Raw genomic sequence first — 26,706 nt, forward strand, 5'->3', positions numbered from 1 at the left:
GGGGGACTATTTGGTGGAGTGGAGAGAAGTTTTAGACACTAACCAGGTTAGATAATTGATAGAACCCATTGATCTGTGGTAATATTGGACCATCGGGGATAGACATGCATGAGTCTTCCCTCTACTGGAGAGGTGTGCGCTGGTGGATGGTGTAAGTCACTGGTGTGTTTTTGAGGCACAACCTCTAGAGGTGGATGCCTTACCTCTACCTGTATTCTTTGCACCTCTGAAGGAACATCTATTGTAGACGTGTGTGCCTGGTTTAGTTTGGGAGGTGGAAAACTCACTAGATGTTTTGAAGCCTCCCCTAAATTGTGGCCGGCGAAAATTACCCCTATGTGGTGTGGTGAGTAGGGCCCCCATAACTTTAGCTATTTCCGAATCCTTTTTGAGCTTGTCTATGGTGGTGTCAACTCTAGGCCAAACAAGTGTTCTCTATCGAAAGGCACGTTAAGAACTGCCTGCTGTATTTCTGGCTGGAGGCCTGAGCATCTGAGCCAAGCATGCCTTGTTTTTATAACCCTGGTATTTATACCATGTGCTGCAGTAGATCAAGGGCATGCTGGGTACAAATCATGGCCATTAGGGAGCATGGGATCTGGATCATATGAATCCCATGGGTCAAAATCCTGTGGACTTTCGCCCCAAATCATCTCTGTGAGCTGATGGTGAACTTTGTGGAGAAGATTGTGGCTCCATAATAGATGTAGGAGATTGTGGAGGTGGTGGAGGAGTAGGAGGTGGTTTAGGAGAGTGAGGTGGAGAAGGTTGAGGTTGAACTGGGCCTTGTCCTTGGAGATCTTTTTAGGAGAAGGAGCAGTGTCCAACGTCTCTTGAAAAGTAAGTCTCCGCTTGATTGGGACGGGGGAGAAGGAATTATTTTCCCTGTTCCCTTTTGTATGTGCATCTGGCACTGACGAGCGTCCATTACTTCCAGAATTGACTCTACTGGTGAAGCTGCCTCCATGGAATGAGTGGAGTCTTTAGAAGACAGCATCCTCTGTTCAGAAGTTTTCGGAGTGGAAACCTTAGGTCGGACGAAAGGTGTAGTCTCCAAAGCTGATGTGTAAGGCTTCTTTCTCGGAGCCTAAATGCTCGGATCGAAGAGTCGACTTGATCCAGAGACTGCGTGGGATGCTGCCGAACCAGAGGTCAATGCCAAAGACGTCTTAGCCTAGTCAATTTTCATTGCCGAGCCAGAGGCAATGTAAATGTAATTTTCAGATCAGACCATGGCCCGAAGGCAGTGTTGGACCGACAACCAGTTTGTATGGCTTTCTCAGAGTCTTTGGATGGGAAGTCAGGGCTGATGTACTCATGTTCTGCTGAGGTAAGTGGCTGACTCTTGATGTCAGATTTGAAGTCCGACCTAGAATCTCGAATAAAGAGGGCTACCTAGTGTCCAATCTATTCCTGTGCATGCTCCACTCCCAAAATATCAGGAGTGTCATCCAGTGTCGCCATCTCAAGCCAACGAGCTCTTTGGTCCCAGAGTGTCTTTTTAGATTGAAAAGACTGACAGGCATTGCAGTTCTCTTCTTTATGTTCTGTGGACAAGCACAAGTTACATACCAGGTGTTGATCGGGTGTGTGTGTGGGAATTTGGAAAGGCCTCAAGGGCAAAACCGAAATGCAGTCCATTCCATCAGCCATACATATTCAGACACCACATGGGGGAGTAGGCCCGAGAAGTTGACACCTCGAAGGACAGTAAACTGACCCCGACGCAGTAAGTCCGTTCAAGTATGTTAGGTTTTGGAAACGCGATCGAAATACAATACCGACGCTGAAATAAAGACGGAAGGGAAGAGATTGGGATAGACCGAGCCGAAGAATACCAGAGCGAGAGGAAACACGTCCAAACCCAACGGCGGAGAGAAAACAATCTAACAAAGGACTTGATGTCCATGCGCAGTATCTCCGAGAGGAGTCACCACTCGATTTTGTGACTTGAAAAGATTCTTTTAACAAAAACAACTTGCAGCACTCTGAGCCCAACACTAGATGGCAGACTTATGCAAGGCATGTGTATTACAGCCACACATGCCCCGAACATACCTTTATGCCGGGATGAAGGATTCAGGAAGAACGTTGGAAGATTTCAAATCCAGGGATGTATTGGAGTCAAGTATGGACCAAGGCACCACCTTCAGGTGTGTGTGTGAGACATGTCAACTTTTCATAATCCAGTCTGGCACCTCAGAAAGACTCTTGAGTGACTGAATCTGCAGTCAGAAGAACCTTTGGCGAAAGGGGTAAACAATCAACCCTTTGTGATGAAAAAAACATGAACCCATGGCTTCAGATTTTGAGAAAGCCCTAGAGCATGGACTCCAGTCCACTGGAAAGAAGGCTGTCACTTGCATGTTTCCAATTCTGAATCAAATGAACCTTTACATGCTTTGTGTACAGAGGAAGATAAAAGTATTCCTTATGAAGATGTTGGGAGCATATGCAATCACTTTGCTGTAGACTAGAAAGAATTTGATGACCCACCATGCGATCAATGACAGTGAAATTTTTGCTATGGGTTCTTATTTGTGACAAGTATAGGGATATGTTCCTATTCTAATGGCGTTTTTGAGCAGAGGTTTCTACTTACTTTTTATAGCATTGAACGCTGCGTTCATCAACAGCAAGTCCTGTAACAATCCGCCAAATGTGCTCATAAGTCAAGGACACAATAAAAACTAGAAAAAAGCAGATTTAGCAGTCAAAAACATCCTTCAAGAAGGCCACCAGAGTTCCCGATCCTTAATCATTGACTGGAAAGATGAACTGCAGGACTGGACCGAGGGCAACTCCATAGGGGTGGAAAATGTGTTGAGGATGTTTCACAGATGGGAGATGGTTCGCTGAAGAAGTGGAATTTTTCACACAATGTCTATGAAGTTGACTTATGGCTTGACAACATAAACATCAGCATCAAAGTTCTTGGGACAGAGTGGCTAAAGAAGCAGAGGTGGGGCAACCTTCGACATAAACAACACTGATAACGACACTGATATTAAGCAGAAAAGAAGCCAAAGAAATGCTAAGGAAGGAGAGACACAGGTAAATATGTGACATATCTAATTTTCTTTGTAAGTCGCTTCAAGTACTAGAGGATTAGCCGGTCCCCATGTAAAGGCGATGGAAGAAGGCAGAAGACGGTCCAGGAGAACGAACTTTCAGGCCAGCGTGCAACCATCACACTTCCTTAGTGTTTTCTATTTCCCTGCTTGTCAACGATCACAAGTGTGTACATCATGGACACCGTAAGTGTCCATTCTCTTTAAGCATCTTTCCCCAGACACTATAAAAAAAATTAAAACAAGGCAGATATAATTAACACAGAATACTCTCGAAGGAAGGCAAAAGGGTGCAAAGGTGTTGGGTGCCAGATGTGGGTCTGGGAGCTTGAAAGGGACCTCTTGCTCCTCCACACCCAGTCTATGCAACATGTAAAATAAAAGTTTGCTAAAGCGTTGCAAGGTTCTGTTAATACAAAAAATCCAGTTTTATCTGAAATGTAATTGGTTTTTGACTGTAACAGTGATGTTAGAATGGAGGTATTCCAGGGGGTCATCTTTAAGACATGAGTACCATGATGGAAAGCAACTAATATTTATCTGATAGTAAAAGAAACGGGCTGTGAGACCCCAAACCTTTGACTATGCTTGTGAAGGAGGACTAGGACATTGAACAAGGGACTTTTTTGGAACCCAATCAACCTTCTCTAGGGCACGGAGCAAGAAGGGAGTCATAGCTGTTGCCCTGTGAGCCTCCTAGGGAAAAAATAAAAAAATAAAAAAATAAAGTGTGCTCATTATACAATGTACCCTGGTGCGTTTGAGTCCTTTGGTGATCATTTGAGTGATACCACACCTTTGTAGCTGATGAATCTTGAACAAACCACCGTTAATGACCTGCCGAAGGAGAGACTCTAGCTTAATGTGAGCAAAAACTAAAGAAAAATCAAAAATCTTTTTTTGAACCCCCTACCCAGCGCTGTGAATAACCTTGCGTCTTTTTTTACTCCTCATGTTAACTACCAAGTTAAAACTAGAAGTAGAAGATCCCTTGGGTAATAGAAAAACACACAATCGGACTAGCATCAAGTTCAATTATTTCTTGCACCATGGAATCGAATTTCTTCACTTTTTATAGAAAAAAAGGTAAAGTAGACAACAGACACCAGAGTGTAAATTCACAATTGGTTTAATGTCAATGACATTTCTGTACATGAAGTTCACAATTTATTCCCACCTTCTCGGATGTTTGAAACCCAGAATGTCAGGTGGGCCATATACAATTCTCTTGAATTTACTTAGAGGATGAACTGTCACTTAAACCAAACAACTATACAACCTGGTTATTTTTTCCTCTTTCTTTACAGCTTTTACACTGAAAAATATGTTAAGTTGTATTTTACAGCCATCCCAATTTACAACCATATACTGAACACATTAAGACTGCCAATCAGCAACACAGGATTCAGGACAAAAACTACAAACACGCACAGCCATGCACACACAGCCCCCAACACTGGATGGCAACCTAAGTAGGAAGTATGCCAAATACTGCTCTGTTTATGCCATGACACTTTCTTGATTTCACCAAAAGAGCCTAGTACACAATGTTAAATAGCGACTTAAGCTGGACCGATGTTTATGTACCGTTTTGAATTCGCACTATGCTGTTTTACAAACCTAGCACTGGCTAATACCCATTATCTGATGTTTACATTATTGGGAGTGACAATAAGATTGCTTTGACCATACTAATTTTGACCTGACATGATGAGAAGGTGGTTCTGGCCTCCTAGGACAACGGGACAAATCTCTCCTTGCTTCAACATTGTTCGGTGAGCAGAGGTGAACAGGACGATGCTAACACAGTTTAGTAGGTGTTCCAAGCACTACATTTGTCCAAATGCACCTAGGATTGCTTCATTCCTTGCAAGCTAGGTCTAACCATCTTTAGGAAATTTGAATAAACAGGAAAAAGCGTGAAAACCTTCAATCATGTCACCTCTCCAGTGCTCCAAAAATATTGGAATATAAAAAACAAACATTTTCTCACTTACACTACTAAAGTCACTACATAAAACACCTCACGTGTCTGGGATATAAAGTTGGCAGAAAGACTAACACATTTTTTGCACTCTCCAAAAATCGGAGTTTACGGCCATGATGTATTTGTTCCTGTTTCTATCAGCATTCCTTTCATTATAGAGGGTTAATTATTCTTAGCATCAGTCATAATTGGAAACTGTAGATACCAAAGGCAAGGACAGTGTCCACTTTCAATGATGATGTAAAATGAGGTCTTCGCCACCACAAAAGTTTAAGAAATGGCACTGTATGAACACGAAACATTTACAAACTGAAAACGGATGCACTAGACCCGGTCTCTCATGCTTCGGTAAAAATGAGAGGACATTAATGCGACCACTTTCTGATTTTTTTTTTTTGCCCGTGTCAGGATCTTCTATTCACATGCAACACCAGTCAACAGAAGGTACAAATATGAAGTAGCAGAGAATAAGGCTAGGGCAGCATTTAAAAAAAATGAAAATATATGGGCAATTTTTTTTTTAGTGAAAACGAAATCTCTGCTAAACCGGCTCAAGGCCAAAATGGTACACTAATAAGGAGAAAATCAGCAGGGTGAACTGTCGATCTTTAGGTTAAGAAACCAGTTTGCATGGTAGGGAGTATAGGTCCTTAGCTTCCCCAAACCTGTGCCACTGGAGTAATTTCCAAAGTTACTTTAAACGGTGAGGAGGGTGTGTTTGAGAATTACTGCTTACGTTTCGAAGAAAGAAGTTATTTCAAAAGAAGAAACCGTGATTTAAGAATCCTGTGAAGCCTCCAAGAACAAAATAACTATCAGCAGTCCAGCTGCTCAAGCTCAAAAACAACTGTCGCCTAAAACAGGTATGCAAAAGAAATGGAGAGTGTCTCTTAAAAACTAGAAGGCAAAACAAAAAACAAACAGTGCTAAAAACTTAAATTATGCAGTGGGTGTTTAATAGGATCACAGGAAAAGTTAACTTTCTACATCAATCTTTACAAATTGTGGAATGTTTGGCACAGTTCAATGCATCCATGAAGTAACTGTGGTCAAATTAGATCTAAAAGGCTCGGTGTCAATTTGTTTGTGGTATACCAATGTTAAGGCAAGGGTGAGTTGACAGAACAGCAAGCCAGATTAAGGCTGCTCAAGAGCAATGTAGGAGCAAAAGATGTGGCAAGCTGAAACACCATCAGAAACATAAACTAGTCTCTTGCAGACCCTCTTTTTAATTCCCAGTCCTTTGCTAGTGTTCACAGAATGAGGCACCTAGAAGTGGGTAGGAGACGGGCATTATCCAGCAAGATGAAGGACTCAGAAACAAGAAGTCTAAACTTGAAATTTAGCTTAACGTGGAGTAAGTGCCTGTAAAACATGTCTATTTCTTAACAGGCCACTTTGCAAACAAGGCTTTGCATTACAACAATTTCACTTTAAACTAGGAACATGGGTTCTCTTTTCTGTCTCACCCTTCCAACAACAATCATCCCTGACATCAGTGGCCCCTCTTTGGGTCCAAACATGTAGCAAATCTGTCTGAAGTCTACATCCAGGATGCCAGAAGGCGCCAAGAGAACATACATAATACGCACACATCCGATGCAGTTACAGAGGTGATGGGATATGTTTTTGTACAATGGGTTTTCGGCAACTGGAAGGAGACAATTAGAAAGTTATTATTCCGAAAAACCAAAGAGGGCATTTCTTTAACATGAGCAAATAACCTAGGATCCAAAGGAATACAGAAACTGGACTTTTTAGATCACCCTTTATCAAGGATCGGCCAGGATGTTGAGAACAAATTCAAGACTAGTTGGGCACACTACCTTTAACAGCACGCTGGTAAGGCAAAGATCAAATCGCTATTGTCCCACATTTAAATCAATGACATAACCAAGAAAGACGGCACAGCAAAGATGCAAAGCCTATGCAAAAAAAAAACTGGCAGAGCAAAAGCGTGTGCAGTAGTGCGACAGTCAGAATGCTTCACTGCTTGGCAGCATTGTCCCCATTGCCTCCACATCGGTGCTGAAGTTTATCTTGCAAAATCTAGCATAATTCTTGAAAGACACAAATATTAAGTGCTTCCCTTTGCCTGACCCTCAAACATCCATACATTAAACATAATAATATTTTTTAAAAACAAAGTTAACAGCAACTGAGCCAGCTTTAGATGTCTTGCCCTGTGAAGGCATGATCTAACACAATTATTAAATATGGGCTGTTGGGTTTCTTTCACAGAAAGATGTAGAGAAAAATGTAATGTTGCCTCAGTGCTGGACATGTAAATGATTAAATAAATACCCCCCATAAGTGTAAGGATTTTTTTTCTTCCTTTTTTTTTTTTTTAAATCAGGTGATACACTTTCTTTGACCCCCTGATCTGCTCGGAATAATGTCACTTACCAGTTTTAAAAAAAAATGAAAACAAAGCATTTTCCCTGGCTAAGAAAGCAGAAATCTGGAAACATGTTCTAAATTTCGAACATTTTAAAAGATGGCACTCGGCTGGAAAGTTTTGGAGATCCCAGTAAAAGAACGCAAGAAACCTCAATTAAGATCTTTGACTGACAGGTTATTTAGAGCACAAAGTGGAAAGCAAAGTTTGCGCTTAACCAACAATGTATGCCTGGTATGCTTCGGTAGTTAAATTGGAAAAAGGACTTTGCACACAACTAAAGACAGAGACAATAAACTTAAATTACCTGCTATTATTTGCCCTCCCAGAACCTATCTCTCCTACACACCAGCATCCTCTCCTTTTCTAGCTTTACTTCTTCCTGCCACTTACTCACACCCCCACATCTACCCCCTTTCCAGCCACCGTACCATTTCCCAATCTTGTGCCCCCAGTACCTACCCCGCCCATGTTTGGCTGAAGGCTCTTAAAGCTGCTTTGGGCTTCAGGAGATCGCAGAGAAATCAAACAAATCGTTTGTTTCCAGCAAGAGGAACAGATTCCCCAGAATGGCCAGTTAAGCCACATTATAAATGGAAAGCAAAAAAAAAGCAGGAACACGTGCGGGCCAAACGTACAGCTAACCAGAAGATGAGAGCCCACCAGAGGCGGCCAAGCCCATCACTGGCCAGAGTAAACAAAGCCGGAAGACTTGCAACCACTTTGAAAAAAAAGTAAATATTATGTTGCTCTTAGTCAACCACTAAAGTTAAACGGTTATTGGTTACATTCACTTTTGTTTCAGTTACCTTTAGTCTATTGAACTGTGTTGCCTTACTTTAAACAACTTATTGAAAAAACGACTATTTGCTGGTACGTAAATCTAGCTTATTTTTGTACTTGTCCACTCATCTGGACTGCCCAATAGAAAATTCAGATCTGCCATCTTGGGAGTACAAGTGAATCCACAAAGCCAAGTGACAATCTACAACAAAACGTCCAGACGGTACAGATACACCTCTCCCTCAGTTATGCAGTGTGAATGTCCACGTGAAATGTCATATGATCTGGTTCCGTGTTCCATGTTCCAAAGCTCTGTCTGTTGAAAACCCGGGCAGCCTGAATCCAGATGCATGGCAAATTCTTAGGATAGTGCAACTGTGCTGGAGAAACAAGGTTTCGAATGCAAAAGGCAGAGTTCCTCACTGCGGAGCTCCAAGTCTTCCCAAAGAGCTATAGTTTATTTTCATGACTGTCCACACAGCCAAACCGATGTGCAAAGTAAAGATGCCATGATAGGTCGTTCCACTCCTCTGCCCTTAATCATTTTGCAAACGGAAAAAAAAAAAAAAAAAAAAAAAAAAAAAAAACTTGAGGCTGTTGGCGGCTTTCCCGTTCTCCCCAAACAATGTCCAACAAGATTCACAAATAGTTATTTATTAGGATCTCAAATGGGTCCACAAAGCGCCTGCTTTCCCTCCCATGCCCCTGTCCACTGAACACATCAGGCTCTTCAATGCTCAGGTCCATCATGCACACAGATATAGATTTGTGGTGCTTTCCCCAATGATTCACAACTGAATTATGTCCAAGAGTCAAGAAGTTTATCGTATCCTGGTGAAGAGGTTAAGCACGGAGACAGACTCCTAGAAAAACGAAGTGAAAAGTGGGAAACCATTAATGACAATGTTAACACCTGAACATGAGACTTCAGGCTGGCAGCATAACAAAGGCCATGAAAGAAGGTGAAGGGGGAAGGGGGGCGAAATCAACGAAGTGACAGGGCAACAGTCATGAACAGAAAGGTGGAATAAGCGGTCACCGGAAAACAATGAACCACAAAAACAAAGAAATAAAGAAGCTAAACTCAAGGAGGAAGACTGCCTTTAAAGGGCTGCATAGGGAATGACACTCTCAGGGGGCCAAGGATTCAAAAGTATTGAACAAGTTACTTACCTCTGGGAAAACTGTGCTGGATCATCTCAATGCAGATTGCTCAGGTTCAGAATATCCCCAGACGCAAAACTAGATCCTGAAATGTTCCCATCTATGCTCCCTGTGCACAGGTAGTGACGCCATATGACTCCACAGTAACTTCATACCGATATCAATGTCTTTCTACAAATTGCAGGGCAGTGTGCTAAAACCTAACTTGCAACATTATGACGATGGTCAGGCATCCACTTCATAGAAAGGGGAGGTGGGAGGGCAGTGAGGAATCCGCAATAAGATAAAGAATCCCCCATAAAGAGCGTTAATGAAGATAAGTAACTTGTTTTTCTGCTAGCCTCACTTATAGAACAGATACCAGAACGATAAAAAAGGCGGAGGGTTTAAGGAGTGAATTCAAAAGTCTTGCTGAACAAAGCAGACAAAATGGCCAAAGGACAGACGAGGCTGTCAAGGCAGTAGTGTTTCACAAACTTACATCAAAGCCCACATAGCAGCCTGGCAGACAACCTACAACTGGTGTTTTCTGGCAGACTGCACTGAGCCCACATTGAGTAGCTAATAACTATATACACAAACACATGCATCCTTGATCTCATACTACAAGCAGTGACCACTACCATAACTTTCGTAGAGACCTAGGGAGAGGCAAGAAAGTTCAAAGGCCATCATGGAGAATTTCAAACATTTCGTCGTCATCTGTAACCGCAGGCAAAGTCTCTGGGAGGACTTCAGGGTGGGTATATGAAAATACACAAACTGAATGTCCATCAAAACCAGTCAGTCGCCAGGATCCAGAGAAGAGAGGATCTGAGCCACAGTGAACATTCTGAGTTTGTCAATATCGAGAAAGGCATTCAATGGGCAGCACAGGTTGAGGACTCCATTCACCTGATGCAGTACCACGAATGGCACACCCCTCACCAATCTCAGAGCCCAGCACAGTTAGATGGTACCTTTGGTGGCACGAAATCAATTTCGAGTACCAAGATAGTGGTGTGATCTGTCAAAAATCACCCTGGTGTAATGGGAATAAGAGGTGGGGGGCAAAAGGAAAGGTAGGGCCTAGCCCTTTTGAACAATTTGTAAGGCTCATCAATCCAATATGTTAGACCTGCAGATGGGGAGGTATTATTGTATCCTGCCACCTACTAACTCTTCGTTATCCTGGTAGGGAAAATCAAAGTGGCTTGGAAACTGCTGCAGCGGAGAGGAAAAGCTGGAAAAGGTGTCATTGTTCATGTGAACAGCCACTACTATGACCTCTGCCTGAAAGAGCTGCGTCTGCTGCAGCACTGGCTGGGAATACTAGCGCTGCCACTAAAGTAGGCCTCTGGAAAAGCTCTTAAAACGTTATCAACTGCTAGAGACATTGTCTGGCTGTAGACAATACCTTTAAGTACCTAGCTATAGCACAACTAACTGTAAATTGTTCAAGCACCATGTCTGCCTTTTCTCCGAAAGGTCAAGATCCATCAAAGTGCTTCGTCCATAAGGGACCCTAGGACATCCCCTGAAAACACAACTAAATGCATCCAGGCATGCCTTCTAGGCACTACAATTCTGAAAATGGTACAGCCTGTGCAGTCATTGATGCCCTGGCCTGTGCCAACAGAACTCCGCTGCAGCCTGTCCTTTTGGATAGTTTGGGTTTGTGAGTGCCAGAGGTCCTCCAGAAAGGGTGCCAAAACCTCACTGGCCCTGTCCCATAGTGCATGGATGCACCTATTGAGAAGCCCAACACTATCTAAGGGTAGCAAAGCCAGGAAAAACGAGGCAAGCATTTCTTTTTACAAAGGCATCAGTACGTTTCAACTATCTATCTCGGGTCGGCGAGGGGGTTCGAGATAGAAGCTTTAAGATTGACTTTACTTTTGGATGCATGCACCATATGACTTTCAGGCATTAGGCGGGTAGCCAAAACTCTCAGCTGCCATGGGTTGGCTCTGAGGTCTGCCACGGGATGGCTGACAAAGGGTAGAGAGTGACTTAGACCAAGTGGCCACATGAGTGTCTGCAAGAGCCTTCTTATGTGTTAAAAGCGGCTCAAAGGAAGTAGGACCAGGTTGAAGAATTTCAGTCAATAAAATGGCTTTATTTACCGAGTGGGCTACTGCAACCTAGCACTTTAAAGGCTCTATGCACAACTACAGCAAAAGACCTACTTTCTTCTGTTCAAAGACATGGTGGAGAGTCCAGCTCTGCTGCTAGGGAAGCATTTAGCACACTGGCATTTCGTAAGTTTAAGTATACTGCCCTTCAATCAGCGTAAAGAGGGGAGAGTAGATGGTTTGCCTTTTAATCATCGTCAGTGTTGTGAGGAACATTAGGCACGCCCTGGAACGCATCAGAAAGGCCCTAAGACAGTTTTTAAACTCTGACAGGGCTGAATTCAAAGGAAAGGCTGAAGGTCTGGTGTAGAACTATTGAACAGCCATTTTAGTGATGCCTCTAGGAACGTTATTTTAGCAACTAGGCCTGCCGCTTGTGCCCTTAAGCCCTGTTACATTTTATTCTGCTTCATTTTTTTTCCCCCCCAGAATCAACCACATTCGTGGTGCTGTTTTATTGTCTTTATCTAATTGTTCTTTCACCCAGGAAAGCATTGCGTTCCTCAGCAAGACATTATTTTCACTTTGTGCTTTCCTCAAGGCTGCAGCGAGATGGGGTTGCCAGCAAAGTGGTACGCTGCGTCTCTAACATTCACAAACACACACATCCTTATGTGAGGATATTTTCTCAGATCATAAGCTGTTTTATTATAAAAACACTTCTCTGTTCCATGTACGTTAGAGGGAGATTCCAGCCAGATGACCACAACTGTATGCGGATTGACTCTGCTGCTTGCAGACTACTGGTCCCCTGGCCCAAATGGGGATGGTGTCTCTATAGACAACAGGCTTCCTTGTTTGGGTATGGTATGGGGGATGATGCCTTCCCAGGGTGGAATTCTGAAGGGCGGATTAGGGCTTATCATGCTGTGCTCCAACATAGCTTAGGTAGGAACCGCACATATTAGGCATAGTGACAGTATGGTGGGATGTTTCCTGTGTTTCACTTTTCTTGTCATTATTTTGCTTCTATTATGTTTCATCATTCTAATTATTGCAATTCATGCCATTTTATCGAAGACGCAGCTGATTCAATAAGTCTGATTGAACCATTTTCTGCTTCTGCATGTGCGAGACTAATGTAACTAAGAAAAAAAGATGAGGTCTGATACACCACGATTTCCCTAAGAAGTCATTAGGTCATGCGCCTGGTTGCCACAAATCATCCCTGCTCTTGGGCAGAGATGAGGCGCTGCTGGTTGGCCAGAAACGGATTAGGCTGACAGTTGTCACATGGTGTGGGATTGGACTCAGTTTTCCCACAATTCATGTGATGCTGCCACCCGAATCCAGCAGCCTCATTAGAATAATGAGAGTCCACGTGACACTACTACTGGTTATGTCTTAATTTGTAGTGCAACATAAGCCTGGTGTGGGTCCATGTTGGTTCAAAGTCAGAAACCTGCATCACAATTAATCAGCCAGCAGCAAAGTTGGCATCAGCAATGAAGGAAGTGGGGTAGTGTGAAGACTTTCAGCTTCTGGAGGCAATGTGATATTAACTTCCTGCAAACATGAAACCCCTTGTAGTCTGGTTGTAGTTAAAACATATTTGCAAAAACACACACACAAAAAAATGCTATGGTCAAAACGATTTATGCAGACAGTACACTGTAACATGCTATTTACAGCTTGTCTGGGGTGGGGGAAGGTGTATGGGGGAGGGTTATCATGAGCTACTCAAGATGTCAGTACTCGTGATATATACATACAATAAAATTAGCTATTGTTTTGGGTATAATTGACCTGCAACTCTAAGGAGCTATGGCACACAACAGATTTCTTTAATGTAGCAGCGGACTCAAACACCGGGTGTGTATGCAAGAGTAAAAGCATGCAAGTCAAGGTGTGCAAGATAGGACAGAATAAGAATCTGGGATGCAACAGAGTCCAGTTTTATACATTAAACTGTACAAATTTAGAGTTTAAGCCACAGGGAGATGAATTTGATTTTTGGATCAAGCTCCCAACAACCACTAACGTAACCACTAGATCTCACCTCCTTCTTTAAAAACACACAATATTTATGTAGTTGAACAGTGGAGGGAAGTGCATGAATTCATAGGAATCTGGAAACAAACACACAGAGACAGGTGTTTTACCTTGGTAGAGCGCGTCTTGCTGAAAACATTCCAGAACCTTAATGTTTCGTCCCCTGCACCTGTAACGATGGCCTCACCATCTGGAGACATTGCCTAAGGACAGGGGGATAAAGAGGATGAGAAGCAAGACCAGTGGACCCTTTAACAGACAGTTACGTTAAGCTGAATATCTATGTGGACCTTTCGGGTGCTCTCCTTTCAGCTAAAAATATGGCCAGGAATGCATCATTATGGGATTTCCCAAAAGCTTTTTTTAGTTGGCACCAAAGAACTACATTTCATGAAGGGTACGCTGCTTCTCTCAGAGATGTATAAAGTAAACTGAGCCCCTCTTACCTTTGAGAGCATTAATGATAGCCACTGAAGACATGAGGTTCAACCAGTCTGTGGCAACTTTTAGCCCCTCATTCTGGCTCAAGTCACATGCAGCTTCCAGTGAGATGCCACATACAGGAATGCCCTCTCATCTGATGAGCTTGCATTTCTCTCTCCCTACCTTGACCATGAACTACAAACACCTTAAAAAAATATATGTTTTCAGTTGTCATACTATGGTCACTCAATAGAGACATTGAAAACAAATGTTAGCTTGAAAGGCTGATGATCAGATATTATTCTACTCAATACATTTAATTGGGTTTAGCTCGCTGTACAAATGTAAAGAATGCACTGAAAACACCGTGGGTGACATGGACAGCAAAGACATGCTACCCTCATCCCTCCCTCAAAAACAAAAGAAAATGCCTGTTGCTCTGTACTGAAGCATAACAGGGAGTGAGGAAGCCAACAAGAACTGCAACACAAATGAATTACAATGTTGCTCTTCATGTTCATTTTGAAGCCAAACGTTACAATTTGCAATAATAACTTAATGGGATTTCAGACCATATTGTGGTAGCACAATCTCAGTGCTGTCCATAAACCTACAGAACACTTTCCCTTCTGGCCGAAAGTCTGAGAAACAAGCGACTCCGCTTCAGGAAGCTCTAACTACTCTCATCCTCCACTGAGATGGCCCCTGCTGGAAGCACTTGTACATCTGTGGGGATAAGCGCTAAAGAAATCCTCATTAATATCAACAAAAAACAGACCCACAGAGCAACAGATTACCTTTTTTTACTGGGGAGTCACAGACTGTAAATAGTCAGCAAACCAACAACCGCACTTACCAAATATAAAACCCTGTATGAATGTCCTGTTAACTTGGCCACTTGTGTCAAGGAGGGATACTTCCAGACAAGGATTTGGTTTTGAGAGTATCCATGGGTGCTCACCTGAAGTAAACACAATAGACGAACATTAAGGGTCTGGCTGACCAGAGCTCAGATCTGTATGCCCCACTTCATCCGCAGCTACTCACCAGTTCATTGGCATGTTTTGACCAGGCCAAGTTGCACACTTGGGAGCCTGTGTCAATGCACTGTAATGGCTGTCCTGTCAGGGTGTTCCAGAAGCGGATGCAGCGATCTGCTGTGCCACCACCCGAGGCGAGAAGGCCATGCTGGTGCGGAGACCAGGCAATCGCTTTCACGGCTGCTAAGTGCTCTGTGTACTGCTGGACTGGACTGAGGCTGGAGTGGTTCCACACCAGAAGCTGATGAGAGCAGAAAAAGGAATGTTAGAGACCAACATGTGAATGCTACACTTTAAAAAGTACATGAACAAAGTGCTAAATTACCTTGTTGTCATTGCCACCTGAAGCAAGGAGCTGATGATCGGTAGACCATTTCAACCCGCAGACCTCTTGCCGGTGACCTTGCAGCCGCCGCTCGGACTGGAGTGGAGGTGTTCTAATGTCTCGCTGCAAAATCATTCGATCTCTGCTTCCTGAGGACAACTGGTCAGCGTTCCATGCTAAAGCACCTGTGGCAATTGCCCAGAGGAAGAGGAAGTCTGAGAACCCATTGGCACCATGTCATCCCATCAGAGCAGGCCATTAATCAAACATTAATTCAAACAGCAATAAATGGCACTAGTCAAACAGACAATGCCATGTTTTTTTTTTTTACAGTGCAGGATTGCTATGTACTCTAGATATGGAGGGTAAAATTCAGCCCAGGAGGGACCCCTTCACGCAGACGCAGGGGTTGTTTGTACACAGCTTAGTGCGGGTGGGGGGGGGGGGCAGATGGCAGCACAAAAGGAGAACACAGAAAAGCAGCATTGAGAGTCCAAGACATTACCCCATGAACATTCAGACATAGACCAAGCATGAAACAAGGTTGATTACATGCCTGTAAAGCAAATAAAACGTGTGGTCTATGAGAAACTGCCTGTAAAGGAATGTATTAACTAGAATGTGTACAAAGGGGGGTGGGGTCTACAGATAGGTTCTCTACTTGGAAATGTAAAGTAATTACAGCAGAAGTGGTAACTCACAACAATTGAACAGATCTAGCAGAGCCATCTCACTCTCTAAATAGGAGTTGGCAGACTCCATAAAGAGCAAAGACCTGTTTCTGCCTTTCCCTCATAATAGAGAGAGGTATAACAAACTGCACCCAAAGTGAACAAGCTCTTTATTTGCTTACCAACTCTGGCCGTGTGCCCTTCAAGGATGGATAACTTTTTGCCAGCTGCTGCGTCCCATATCTGTACAAAACCCTTGTGTGTTCCTACTGCAACAAGGTTACCCTAACAAAACAAAGAAAGTTTTAATACAGTGCAAAGTAAGACAGAAACTGAAACAAATTAGCCTCTCCTTAGTCCACGACATTCCCGTGGTACAGTGCATCACTGCAGGCAAAGCTTCCTATGATCGAGGAAGAATGGTCACCCCTTTACGGTTTTAAATCTTCCTACTAAAACCTCAGGGCGTAAAATTAAGACTGCCCAAGCATTTCTCAGTCTTCTCCAATTTATTATTTGGCACGGTCCCCACTTCAAAGCACTGTAAAGACAATATGTAGAAAACATCTGAGAGACATTACCACAGTTTAAAAAGGGCACAGAACCTCAATATATGACATTAAGCATCAACTGGAAAACAACTTTTTTCAGAACAATACTGTGCAAGTATATCGAAATAAATTAATATGAGTTATACTGACCCTTTCTGACCAGCCCACTGACGTTACAGAGTCTCCTTCCACCGAGAGGTCGCATAACCTGGTTACCTGGAATGGTTGATGACAGGAAGCAAAATTTTAATTTGACCTGAAAGGCTAGCGACACTGCCTAAGGTTATAAAGCTGCTCTTCCATTCTCCACATTTCATCAGTCTTTATAGGGTGCACTGAGCCAAGAAAGAATTTCAGGAAATTGATATACTATATGCAGATAGTTCCAGTAGGAACACCAGAGTAGCTCTGAATTCATGGGCCAATTCTCAAATTCCCCGACTCGAAGGATAGAACAGTGGACACTCAGCCTAAAACTACTTCTTAAATGTTGGCTGTGCAGACTGCAAGCATAAATTGAACTTCTGTACCCAAATCACCATCAGCGCTGACATCCCCAGAACTCAAAATCAATTTGCAATATGTTTAGACTCTTCGGGCTGCTCTTTTGAGACTTCCACTGATGAGCGAAGCTTGCCGTTTCTCACCTGGCTCGTGCATGCACTCCACAGGTACACACACGTCCCAAGACCTACGCTGAGAACATTCAAAGAGGACCAGTCCACCAAATTTAAGTAGAAATCGTCTTGCAGTTCAGGTGCATCAAGGACTTTAAAGGGGATCTTTGAGATCTTTCTGGTTGGTTTTCGAGGGGACCGCAACAGCTTCTGACTGTAGGAAAGAGACACAAAATTAAGGTTGTGACTCTCACTGACCACAGAAATTAGTGCTTGTCGAGGTTATGACTATTAAAGAAGACATAAGAAAAAGAAACTTAATTGTAAGGGATTTCAGACTTTAGAAGTTATTAGCTGGCTGCCAAATCAATAATTCTTCTCTCTTCAGGGATGGAGTCTCCTGGGATGCTCTGCTACAAATGAACAGTTGCTCATATTTGTCTACTAGGTTAGGATTACCAATCTGCAAAGATACAGGTCTGTCAAACTACAGGTTTATGGATGCCCAAAGCTGGAGAATCATTAGTGCGATCAATAATCCGCCTCTCTTCTAACTGAAGTGTTATCCAGATTAAACAAGCAAACAACAAGTGTTATCCAGATTAATCAAGTAATTATCAAAAACGGGTAGTAGGAGAGTCTATGAGTCTACTACCTAAAAAAGATATTTGATGCATGTCTGTCCAAAAATGAAAAAAAATCAGTATAATGCAGAAAGAATATTTACAGAATGTTTGGCTGGATAGTCATATCACTGCCACACAACTATTACGGACATACATCACAGTGGCCCTGTACTGGTGCACGCAAGGGTATTTAAGTCAAATCGTTAGCTTTTGGAACTCTAAACAGCAGCGTTGTCCAGTATATTCGAACATGTGTAATATTTTAGTTTCTTTGATAGCATCAGTCTACTTAGACATCTTTGTCAGGTAGGTGGGGCCGAGAATGTGGTTTGCATTCCTTACCTTCTAAACCATTTTGCCGATCCAAAAAGGAAGGTGCTATGTAGACCATTCACATTTTCTTAAAATAACTACACAAAGCAATAATTTGGTTACCAGGCTCTATCTCGAAGCTGTCTATACATGTGCTATTTACCTTAATCCCATGCATACCAAATTCAACTAAATGCAACACTAAGCAAGAAGTGGGATTCAAGAAGGCATGCCTGTGGAATATTTTCAGAGTTGTGACAGGACAGCTTCTGTCTGTGGAAAGTGCCAAATAACCAGTAATCGTTCTCTCATGAACCCGGCCCTTATTAGTGGGCGCAGTCTGCGACGGGGCACCCTGAAGACCTTCAAAGAATTAGAGGGTCTCCACTGGTGATACTGCTGCAGCACTGTCTGCTCCCAGTATTACACCGGTGTTAAGAGAGGTGGCCTTCATTGAAGAGTTTGTTAGCCCATAAGAAAAGGGCTCCATTTAAACCTTGATGGAGACCACCGAGCAGCCATGAAAGGACAGTAGGTGGTACATGGACGGCACTACCATGCAGAGCATAAAAGCATCCCCTACGTGCCAGAGGAAAGGTTTGAGTAATCAAGGCCTACAGCAAGAAGAAAGCCATTATGGTTCTTACAATTGGTTGACATGGAGCAGAGCTTCATTGACTGCACGTGTTAGTTTAATATAATGGATTGTCCATGCCACCTGCCCTCGCCAAGACTCACCTTTTGTTGCTGATGGGCGACAAGGAATATGGAGATACTTCGTTTCCGTCATCTGGACTGGAGCGCTTTGAACTTAGGGAATACTGAAAGAAATATGCGAGGTGAGGAGTGAATCGTTTTTTATCGAATGGCTAAAAGAACACAGCAGTGGAAAAATAACTTTTGAGTTTACGAATGAAAAGTGTCGGTACGAGCAAGCAATATGCGTAAAAACTCAGCGTATACATAAACACAATGTATGTACTGAAATGGAGCACGTCTCTGGATTGATAATAAATATTTTTTGCAACATCACACCTAAAACATTGTTAGTAAAACTCGGTACATTTTCTGAAGCAGTAAAGTTATTCGTGAGTCGAAACACGGCCTTGTTGCCCCCAGATCACTGCAGCAGGCACACCAACTCACTGTGGTACCCATATTACACAACACACAGAAAGTGATGCAGAGAATAACGTGTTGGCTTCGGTTACACCATCAGATCTACCTGCCATCACAGCGCTGCCACCGTGTCTCACCCCTGGAGGCCGGCACGGCCTCCACCCCTCGCAGATCTGATTTAACTAGTCCCAGGAGACAATGAGTGAGGGGGGGGGGGGCTCCGGTGACGGGGTCTCCTGCTGTCAGGCTTACCGTGAAAAGGCTCCTCTTCTCCGGCGTGGAAGGCTGCAGCCTCCGGTCCTCGGTCTGCGGGTCCTGCACCTTCTCGATTCCCGCCCCCAGCAGCTCGTTCTTCAGCAGGGCAGAGTATGCCAGCCCATCTGCTCGATGGAAACAACAGGAGAAAGCCTGAGCATCTGCCTGACTGTGGGCCGGAGCACAAAGGAGGCAGGAGAGGGCGGGGTGCAGCGTCCGGGCCTTGCCCTTTCTAAGGTTTACATCCATCATGCATGACAAAGCCCCTCACAGATGGCATGAACAAAAGAAAAAGGAAGGGGTGGGGGGGAAGGGCACAACTGGCTGTGGCAAAGGCCATACCTTTGCCGTTGTCCGACGTGGCATCCTTTGCTTTCCTGTTCTGACTCGGGGACTTCTCATTCTCCTACAGAGTACAACCAAAAGAGACAGATTTCAGCCAGATGCGGCTAACCCTCACACCAGCGCTCCCATCTACACAAGATTCAAGTGCATCCTCGTTGCTGGGGACGACTTTTTTTTTTTTTTTTCCCAAAGGCGGTGACATAAAATAAAATGTGAAAATTATGAATTTAAAAAAAAATCCTCAAAGATGTTTTTTCAGAAAAGCAAAAATGCAATTTCGTATATTTCTCCAGATCTGAAAAATAAGTGTCTACTCTGCTTGCAGGTCCTCTGGCAATATTCTTGGTTACTTCATGAGCAGTGGGTCTAAATTGTTAAGCGGGTGAAAACAAAATAAGTGTTGATTCTGTGTGCTGTGACAGCAGCGTTTGTACCCAGCAGTATCCAATAACACGGCGGTAAGGAAGTGAATGCACGATGTGTTAAAACACTGTTGAGCCCCCACCCTCCCAGGTAGACACAGAGCTATCAAAATTCAAATTTTTAGTGAATAATTCAGCTCAGTTTTCTCTTACACTTCGGGTTCGTGTATTCTTACACATAATAATGGTCTAACAGAACTAAATGTAGGACAATGCGAAGAGAAAAATCCAAATAAGAACAGCTGCCCGCGTGTGGGACTCAGAAACCGGGAAGCTATGGATGCAAAACGATGATGGCCATTCAAGATGCACCAGCTAAAGCAAGGGGTCACCAGAGACTGAATATACTGGCGGGAGGGGGCCAACTGTATATATTTTTTTTAAAGGTTCATTTAAAAGATAGCTTTTGAAGAGAAATAACATGATAATCGCTAAAGCATTCGTATTTGATATCCACTATAAATGCCTTGCATACTGGATAATACCTTGGTTCAAACCTGCCTCGTCCATCCATTGAATCCTGTTAGCACTGATCAGGACACACTGTCCCCATGAGAAGCATACTCATGATCTCTGCCAGGAATAGCCACATTAACAGCTATTATTGACTGCACAGGAGATGGGGTGCTGCCGTGCACTGTACTAGAGCTCAAGGACAAGCGGTAGGAGGGCGAGGTGAAGAGTTACTATTAGAAGTTGTTCCATTGCTTACAAAGAACATGCAGAGCCATGTTACTCCACCAAGAAAGGTTTGCAGACACGACAGCCAACCCCCAAGAAGAAATAGATATTCTACCACCGAATGGCAGCTGGCCATCGCTAAACACACCTTTCAGTTTTCGCCCTGATGGTTTTGTGCTCAAGCCCTGTTAACATTCTGGATGTGGCTGACGTGTCAGTATGAATTACCTTATCTGAACAATTCTCAAACACAAGCATATTTTAACCATGTCACCTTTACGCGTTTAATGAAACCTGTGCTCCTCATCCATCTACAACCCAACCCCTTCTCCAGGGCAGGAGGAGCTCAGTTGCCATAGGCTAGATACAAGTTCACTCACATTTCTCCTATGGAGATTCATTAATCCATAAACCAATCATCGCAGACCTGCTAATCTGGAAACAAGCTAATTCACATTTACTCTGTGAAGTTAATTTATCTATACACCAATCCCTCTCCAGGCTAAGAGGAGATCAGCATCCACAGGCTGAATCTATAAACCAGTCCCTCACTGGGCGAAGAGGAGCTCAGCAACCACAGGTTGAATAAAAGCTCACTCACGTTTATCCTGTAGAGTTCATTCATCTATAAACCAGTCCCTCTCCAGGCTAAGAGGAGCTCAGCATCCACAGGCTGAATCTATAAACCAGTCCCTCACTAGGCTAAGAGGAGCTCAGCAACCACAGGTTGAATAAAAGCTCACTCACGTTTATCCTGTAGAGTCCATTTATCTATAAACCAATCCCTCTCCAAGCTAAGAGCCCAACCCTGTTAAGTGGGGAAAAAAGCTCACTCACATTTATCCTGTGGAAGTTGATGCTCCAATTTGCCCCAGCACGGGAGGGAATAAAGCGATCCCCGTGCTTACTAGGAGAGGACATGGGAGAATTGGAAGGAGTCAAAGTTCGCCTCATCTCCGGAGCCTGAAAGAAGAAGAGATAACCATGTTATACCTTTATCGATCACAACACCAACAGTACAAGTAGTGTAGAGTACTAGAAAACATGCAGTCAAGGCAGACGTTAGAATGAAGCGTGAATGGCAAGCACCGTCTAAATTTAATGATAAAGACCAGAACATTACAAGAAGAGGGTAGTCACTGAGCGGGAGTAAGTGTGGTTAGACCTATAAGGAGTAAGTTCTCTAAAGTTACTCTCAATTGGGGTCTTTAAAATGATATCAGTGAAATGACTGTGGCAAGTACAACAGACTCCAGTAAACGGATCCCGTTTACAAGAGTAATCTAGCGTCAGGAGATCTGCTTTCTTATTTATTTATAAAAACTGGCTTAATACTTGGAAACAAACGCTTGAAGAAAACTGTACGCTTAAAAAAAAAAAAAAAAAAAAGCTAAGACAGACTCCAAGTGTATCTCAAGTTAAACACCAGTCGTGGCTACTGCCCTGCAATAAATACACCATTATCTGTCTGAGTACTCTTAAGAGGCAGCATGGGACCTACACAAAAATCAACAGCTCTTAACCAAAACATACACTGAAGTCGCAAAACGAAGTATAGTTTAAGGTTGTTTTCCCTTGCATGGCAAAGGTTGGTCAAGGGTTGACACATGCCCAACCCCAGTTACCTTGGTCTGCAGCCTTCCTTTCAGTTCAACCTACAGTCTGCTTGGTTATTTTGCTAAAAGAGCAGTGGGAAGCCAATAGTTCTGGCTTTCAGGTGTCAAAGGTATTCAATCAAGGTATTAACAGTGCAAGCCACAATGGCGTTTATCACATTAAAGACAACCCTACGTGCTTTGCAAATCTGGGGAGAAAAGTAGCGAAAAGGGAAAGGCTTTCTGTACTGAACGCACTTAGGGGATGAATAAATGAATGTGACAAACAGTTTGATGACTGACTGTACTTTTCAGATGTAAAATAATCCTCATGCACGCCAATGGGAGGAGATCCAGGCTGGAAGGCGGGTTGACATGTCGAGCAGTCAATAACATGAGGTGGAGAGAAACACTGCTCTGGGTGAAGTCAGAGCCAACAATACATGTTCTTAAGAATTGGTAAAATGAGGTAACCAACGGCAGTGTGGTTGAGCAAGACCTAAAAACCATGGAAGCACAGTGAGGCCGCGAGGCAGATAGAATGAGGGAAATCACAGGTTTTCTGGCTGAAATATGCCGGTTGACGGAGAGTAGGATTTGCTGACGCGTCGGAGAGCTTTCAGGACAGGAGCAAACAAAGCTCCTATGGTCCAACTAAAGAAGAGGCTAGGCTCTTGGAACTGACGACAACCAATTCTACCTACAACTGCAGTGCTAAAAATCGAAGCTAAAACTACACTGGTAAATATTTTTGGGAACAAAAAAATACAGCTCAGCTGCAATGTCATCATTCAGTCACTTGTACCCATCTCTGGGCTTTTATTTTTCTTGCCTTTCGAAAATTCATACGTCTTGAATGTCAAACGAGCTTGAAGAGCCCTATTCTACACTTCTGAAACTTTTGAAGGTCTCCTTTTTTAAAGAATTTACCTGTTCTACGTTCTATCAAAGAATCACATACATTAATCCAAGGCACCACTTTTTCTAGATCTGCTATTACTCTGTGGCTAGCCATGGCTAGCAGTCAAATGGTTCAAGTTTGTGAGGGAAACTTGTTTCAGCCAATCCTGTTTTGTGAGCCCATCAAGTTGAGTTTATAATGCAAAGCTGAAACAAACTCTGACAGAAGCCACCAGGAGGCACTTTCTGTTAACTATATACAAGATAAAAACCTAATCAGGCAAGAAGCAGGAAAACTGGACCATGTCAAGGAGCTTTCGCACTACACGATAATGGGTCATCACTGCAATACGCATAGACCACAAACAAGCTTGCGAAGTCTGGCAAGAGAAGATGTCCAGGTTGCTCCACCTGATAAGCAAGAAAATCTTTTAACCAGTGGAAGAGCTCCAAATCTACCCCGAAATACTGACGCCACGGAGAGGGGGGGGGGGGGGTGCTACTTCTGCTTGGCAAAGCGGACACATTCTAGGTTAAACAGTAACGAAATAGGTATATTCCTTGGCATCAAGATGGTGTGTGGACATATTCCATTTTTTTTGACTGCCCTCGTTATGACCTTGAAAAAGAGCCCTACGACTGTCATACATACAAAGATGAGAAACTCTTACAGACAAAAAAAAAAAAAAAGTTATTTAACTCAAAAGCGGAGAAAAGGACAAGTGACAAAGCAATAACTTTTCTTATAGAGGGAAATTTAAATTCATACTGGCAAAACTGCATTCGGAATTCCAAACCGTAATTGGCCTTTATTTCATTTCTATCTCGAAGAAAGCAGATGGCTCGGTCTTCCTCATATCAAGACTGGAGACTGAAACTAGGGTGAAAGATGTAAAACTGCAAACGTTAATGACGAACATAAGGAAAGTAGGCTGAGGTTCATATTTCAAAGTATCGGGTGTCAAATACGAACTAAAACACTTAGACTGAATTTCAAAGAGCAAATATCATTTATACAGGGAGAAACCGAACCTTAAAGATGAAGAGATGTGATCCACAAAAGCAGGCCGCATAAAAAGTGAAAGAACATGAAACCTAAAGTTATCGGAAGACCGCAAGCAATTTACAATTCTTTCTCTATGTACATGCAGATATGGTCTATGTTTTAAAAGAGCATTCTGGAGGCAACAGAACCTTAAGAGAAGCCATGCACTATCTTTTATGAATTCTTCAGGAAATAATATATTTTAAATAGCCCAATATTCAACAGATAAGACACGGCCACGCAGTGCAAACTAGTTGGGGGTCACAGCCAGGATTACAGATTTTATTCAGAAGTTTTAACCCATAGCAGCATGTATTCTGATAACATTCCAGTCGAGACAGATTTATTGTTGAGGTGGTGGAAATACTATTAGCATGGATGTTGGAAACTAAACAAACAGCTTCTTCGTATGTGAACCACACAAGACAGTAAGTGGCACGTTGTATAGGATAGCAACAGAACAAATAGAGCAACCCCTTTACGTCAAAGGTGGCAGGGTTTCAAGTAGCAGTCAACAAAAATAGTTCCCTTCAACCCTTAGCGATTCAACATTGTAATTGTAATAACAATTATAATGTCACATGTATTGAGAGAAGCATTACCCCATACATAACAATTACATCAACCCTGTTTTATGAAACATATCACATGCATTACATCAACCCAAATGGCCTGTTGGATCGTACTGCCCGGATGACATTGATTAGTGGTGATTAAACAATGGGGTTGTAGAAATGTTCCTATTCGCAGTGAGGTAAGGACCAACAGACCATTGTGGTTGATGTAATACAGAAAGCAGGGAAACCATAAAGTGAGGTTCTGCGGCTCATGAAGAACGTTTCTCTCAACAGAGGTGACCTATGGTGGTTTTGCCAGTGATAAAGAATCTCAAGCCTTAGATAAGAGAACCTGACTGGATGGAATTAAATCAGAACTAGACCCTATAATACACAAGATTTAGATTTTTGCACACTACACCCATGAGAGAGAAGGTAGCTATAGGGTACAGTCCATTACCTTGAGAATGACCATAGTGATGGCCGAGTAAGATACAGAGGCCTGGATACCAGAAATGCAATAAGTATTGGAATAATGTCATATAAATGTTCATAAGGAATAGGTTATTCAAAGAGTACTGTCCTTTTGGTGCAAGACATTAGCGACATTGAGAATAGTGAGGTTGTACATTTTGTTCTTTTTAATCTATTTAATAATCACTGATCCTTTTGAAGAATGCCTTAGGATTTTGTTGTATTCAAAATAATATTTTTTAGACAAAATTACAGAAAAGGCTCATTTTTAATATTACAGCGAACAAAGCATAAAAAAAAAGAGAGAGAATTTTGAATTCTAAGGGCCCTGAAAGTCAGAAGGGAACAATTCCTGCCAAATGCTATGTAGGATGTCAGCATTAAGGTACCCGACACTCCAGTAAAGCTTAAAATAGTTTTGAATCTTCGAGATGGAGCCTCGAAAGATAGGTCATACTAAAAGAGTTGTCAAGCTAAAAGAAGTTTTCTTAAAGGACAAAGGCAATAGCACTGTATTCCATTTAAGTTACCTATTAAAGGCTACCTGAACAGAAACGGAAACAATATATTTTTTTTAAATAAATAAATCTGCATAGGTGAAAAATAAGGCTGCCAAGGTCATCGCCATATCCACATTTACGCATTTTAATAGAAAGAGTTTAATGGTTTCAATCGAAGACTTGAACAGATAGAGCTCAGAATGCCTGGAAAAATTACTTGGGATAGGTTTGTTGTTAAATTAAGCAAGTACCAGACCAAGCAAATGAATTCCAAAACGGAAGCAAACCTATACATTTTGAAACCTGATAAAAACCACATTCAGAACACTCAGACAATAAACCAATATCATTTAATCTTACTGCCGAAACAACTGCAAATGTTAGCAAAAGGAGGAAACAAAAAGATCAAATTCGCTGTTCAGTGCCACTAGAGAAGATATTCCAAAATAAAGGAAAATGGTGTTGCAAAGAGGCATCTTTACCATCACAATCAAAGAAGCCACGTTTAATCAAGTGAACAAAAAACTTGATGCCAAGTTGTGAAATTAATATTTGGTTTAAGGATTCTGCAGACAACTCAAATCCCTGCAAATCACAGACCTTGAAAAAAAATCTGTAATGTCTTGTAAGTCTACAATACTTTGGTGCAACACAAAGCTGTTTCATTGGAGACTTTCAAAGGGGTGACAGGAATCACAGTGGTACAGGAATCAATGCTAATCCAATTGCATACACCTCC

General features: G+C 42.6%; 1 protein-coding gene across 7 annotated transcripts in view; it reads right to left on the reverse strand.

Moving 5' to 3' along the window:
* Positions 1 to 4,184: 4,184 nt before the first annotated feature.
* FZR1 (fizzy and cell division cycle 20 related 1) overlaps positions 4,185 to 26,706 on the reverse strand; it is a 50,339-nt gene continuing 27,817 nt past the window's right edge. For 6 of the 7 annotated variants that reach the window (XM_069217459.1, XM_069217456.1, XM_069217460.1 and 3 more), the window contains 12 exons: positions 21,734 to 21,859; positions 19,791 to 19,854; positions 19,446 to 19,573; positions 18,813 to 18,895; positions 17,167 to 17,350; positions 16,670 to 16,735; positions 16,151 to 16,253; positions 15,298 to 15,482; positions 14,980 to 15,213; positions 14,789 to 14,893; positions 13,620 to 13,712; positions 4,185 to 9,102 (listed from right to left, as the gene is read on the reverse strand). In XM_069217459.1, coding sequence (XP_069073560.1) covers positions 9,061 to 9,102; positions 13,620 to 13,712; positions 14,789 to 14,893; positions 14,980 to 15,213; positions 15,298 to 15,482; positions 16,151 to 16,253; positions 16,670 to 16,735; positions 17,167 to 17,350; positions 18,813 to 18,895; positions 19,446 to 19,573; positions 19,791 to 19,854; positions 21,734 to 21,859 — 1,413 coding nt within the window. In that variant the 3' untranslated portion in view covers positions 4,185 to 9,060. Of the gene's footprint in view, positions 9,103 to 13,619; positions 13,713 to 14,788; positions 14,894 to 14,979; positions 15,214 to 15,297; positions 15,483 to 16,150; positions 16,254 to 16,669; positions 16,736 to 17,166; positions 17,351 to 18,812; positions 18,896 to 19,445; positions 19,574 to 19,790; positions 19,855 to 21,733; positions 21,860 to 24,160; positions 24,269 to 26,706 lie in introns of all 7 variants that reach the window. The other variant, XM_069217461.1, reaches the window with a different exon arrangement.

Source organism: Pleurodeles waltl, chromosome 12 (assembly GCF_031143425.1).
Source record: "Pleurodeles waltl isolate 20211129_DDA chromosome 12, aPleWal1.hap1.20221129, whole genome shotgun sequence".
NCBI lineage: Eukaryota > Metazoa > Chordata > Amphibia > Caudata > Salamandridae > Pleurodeles > Pleurodeles waltl.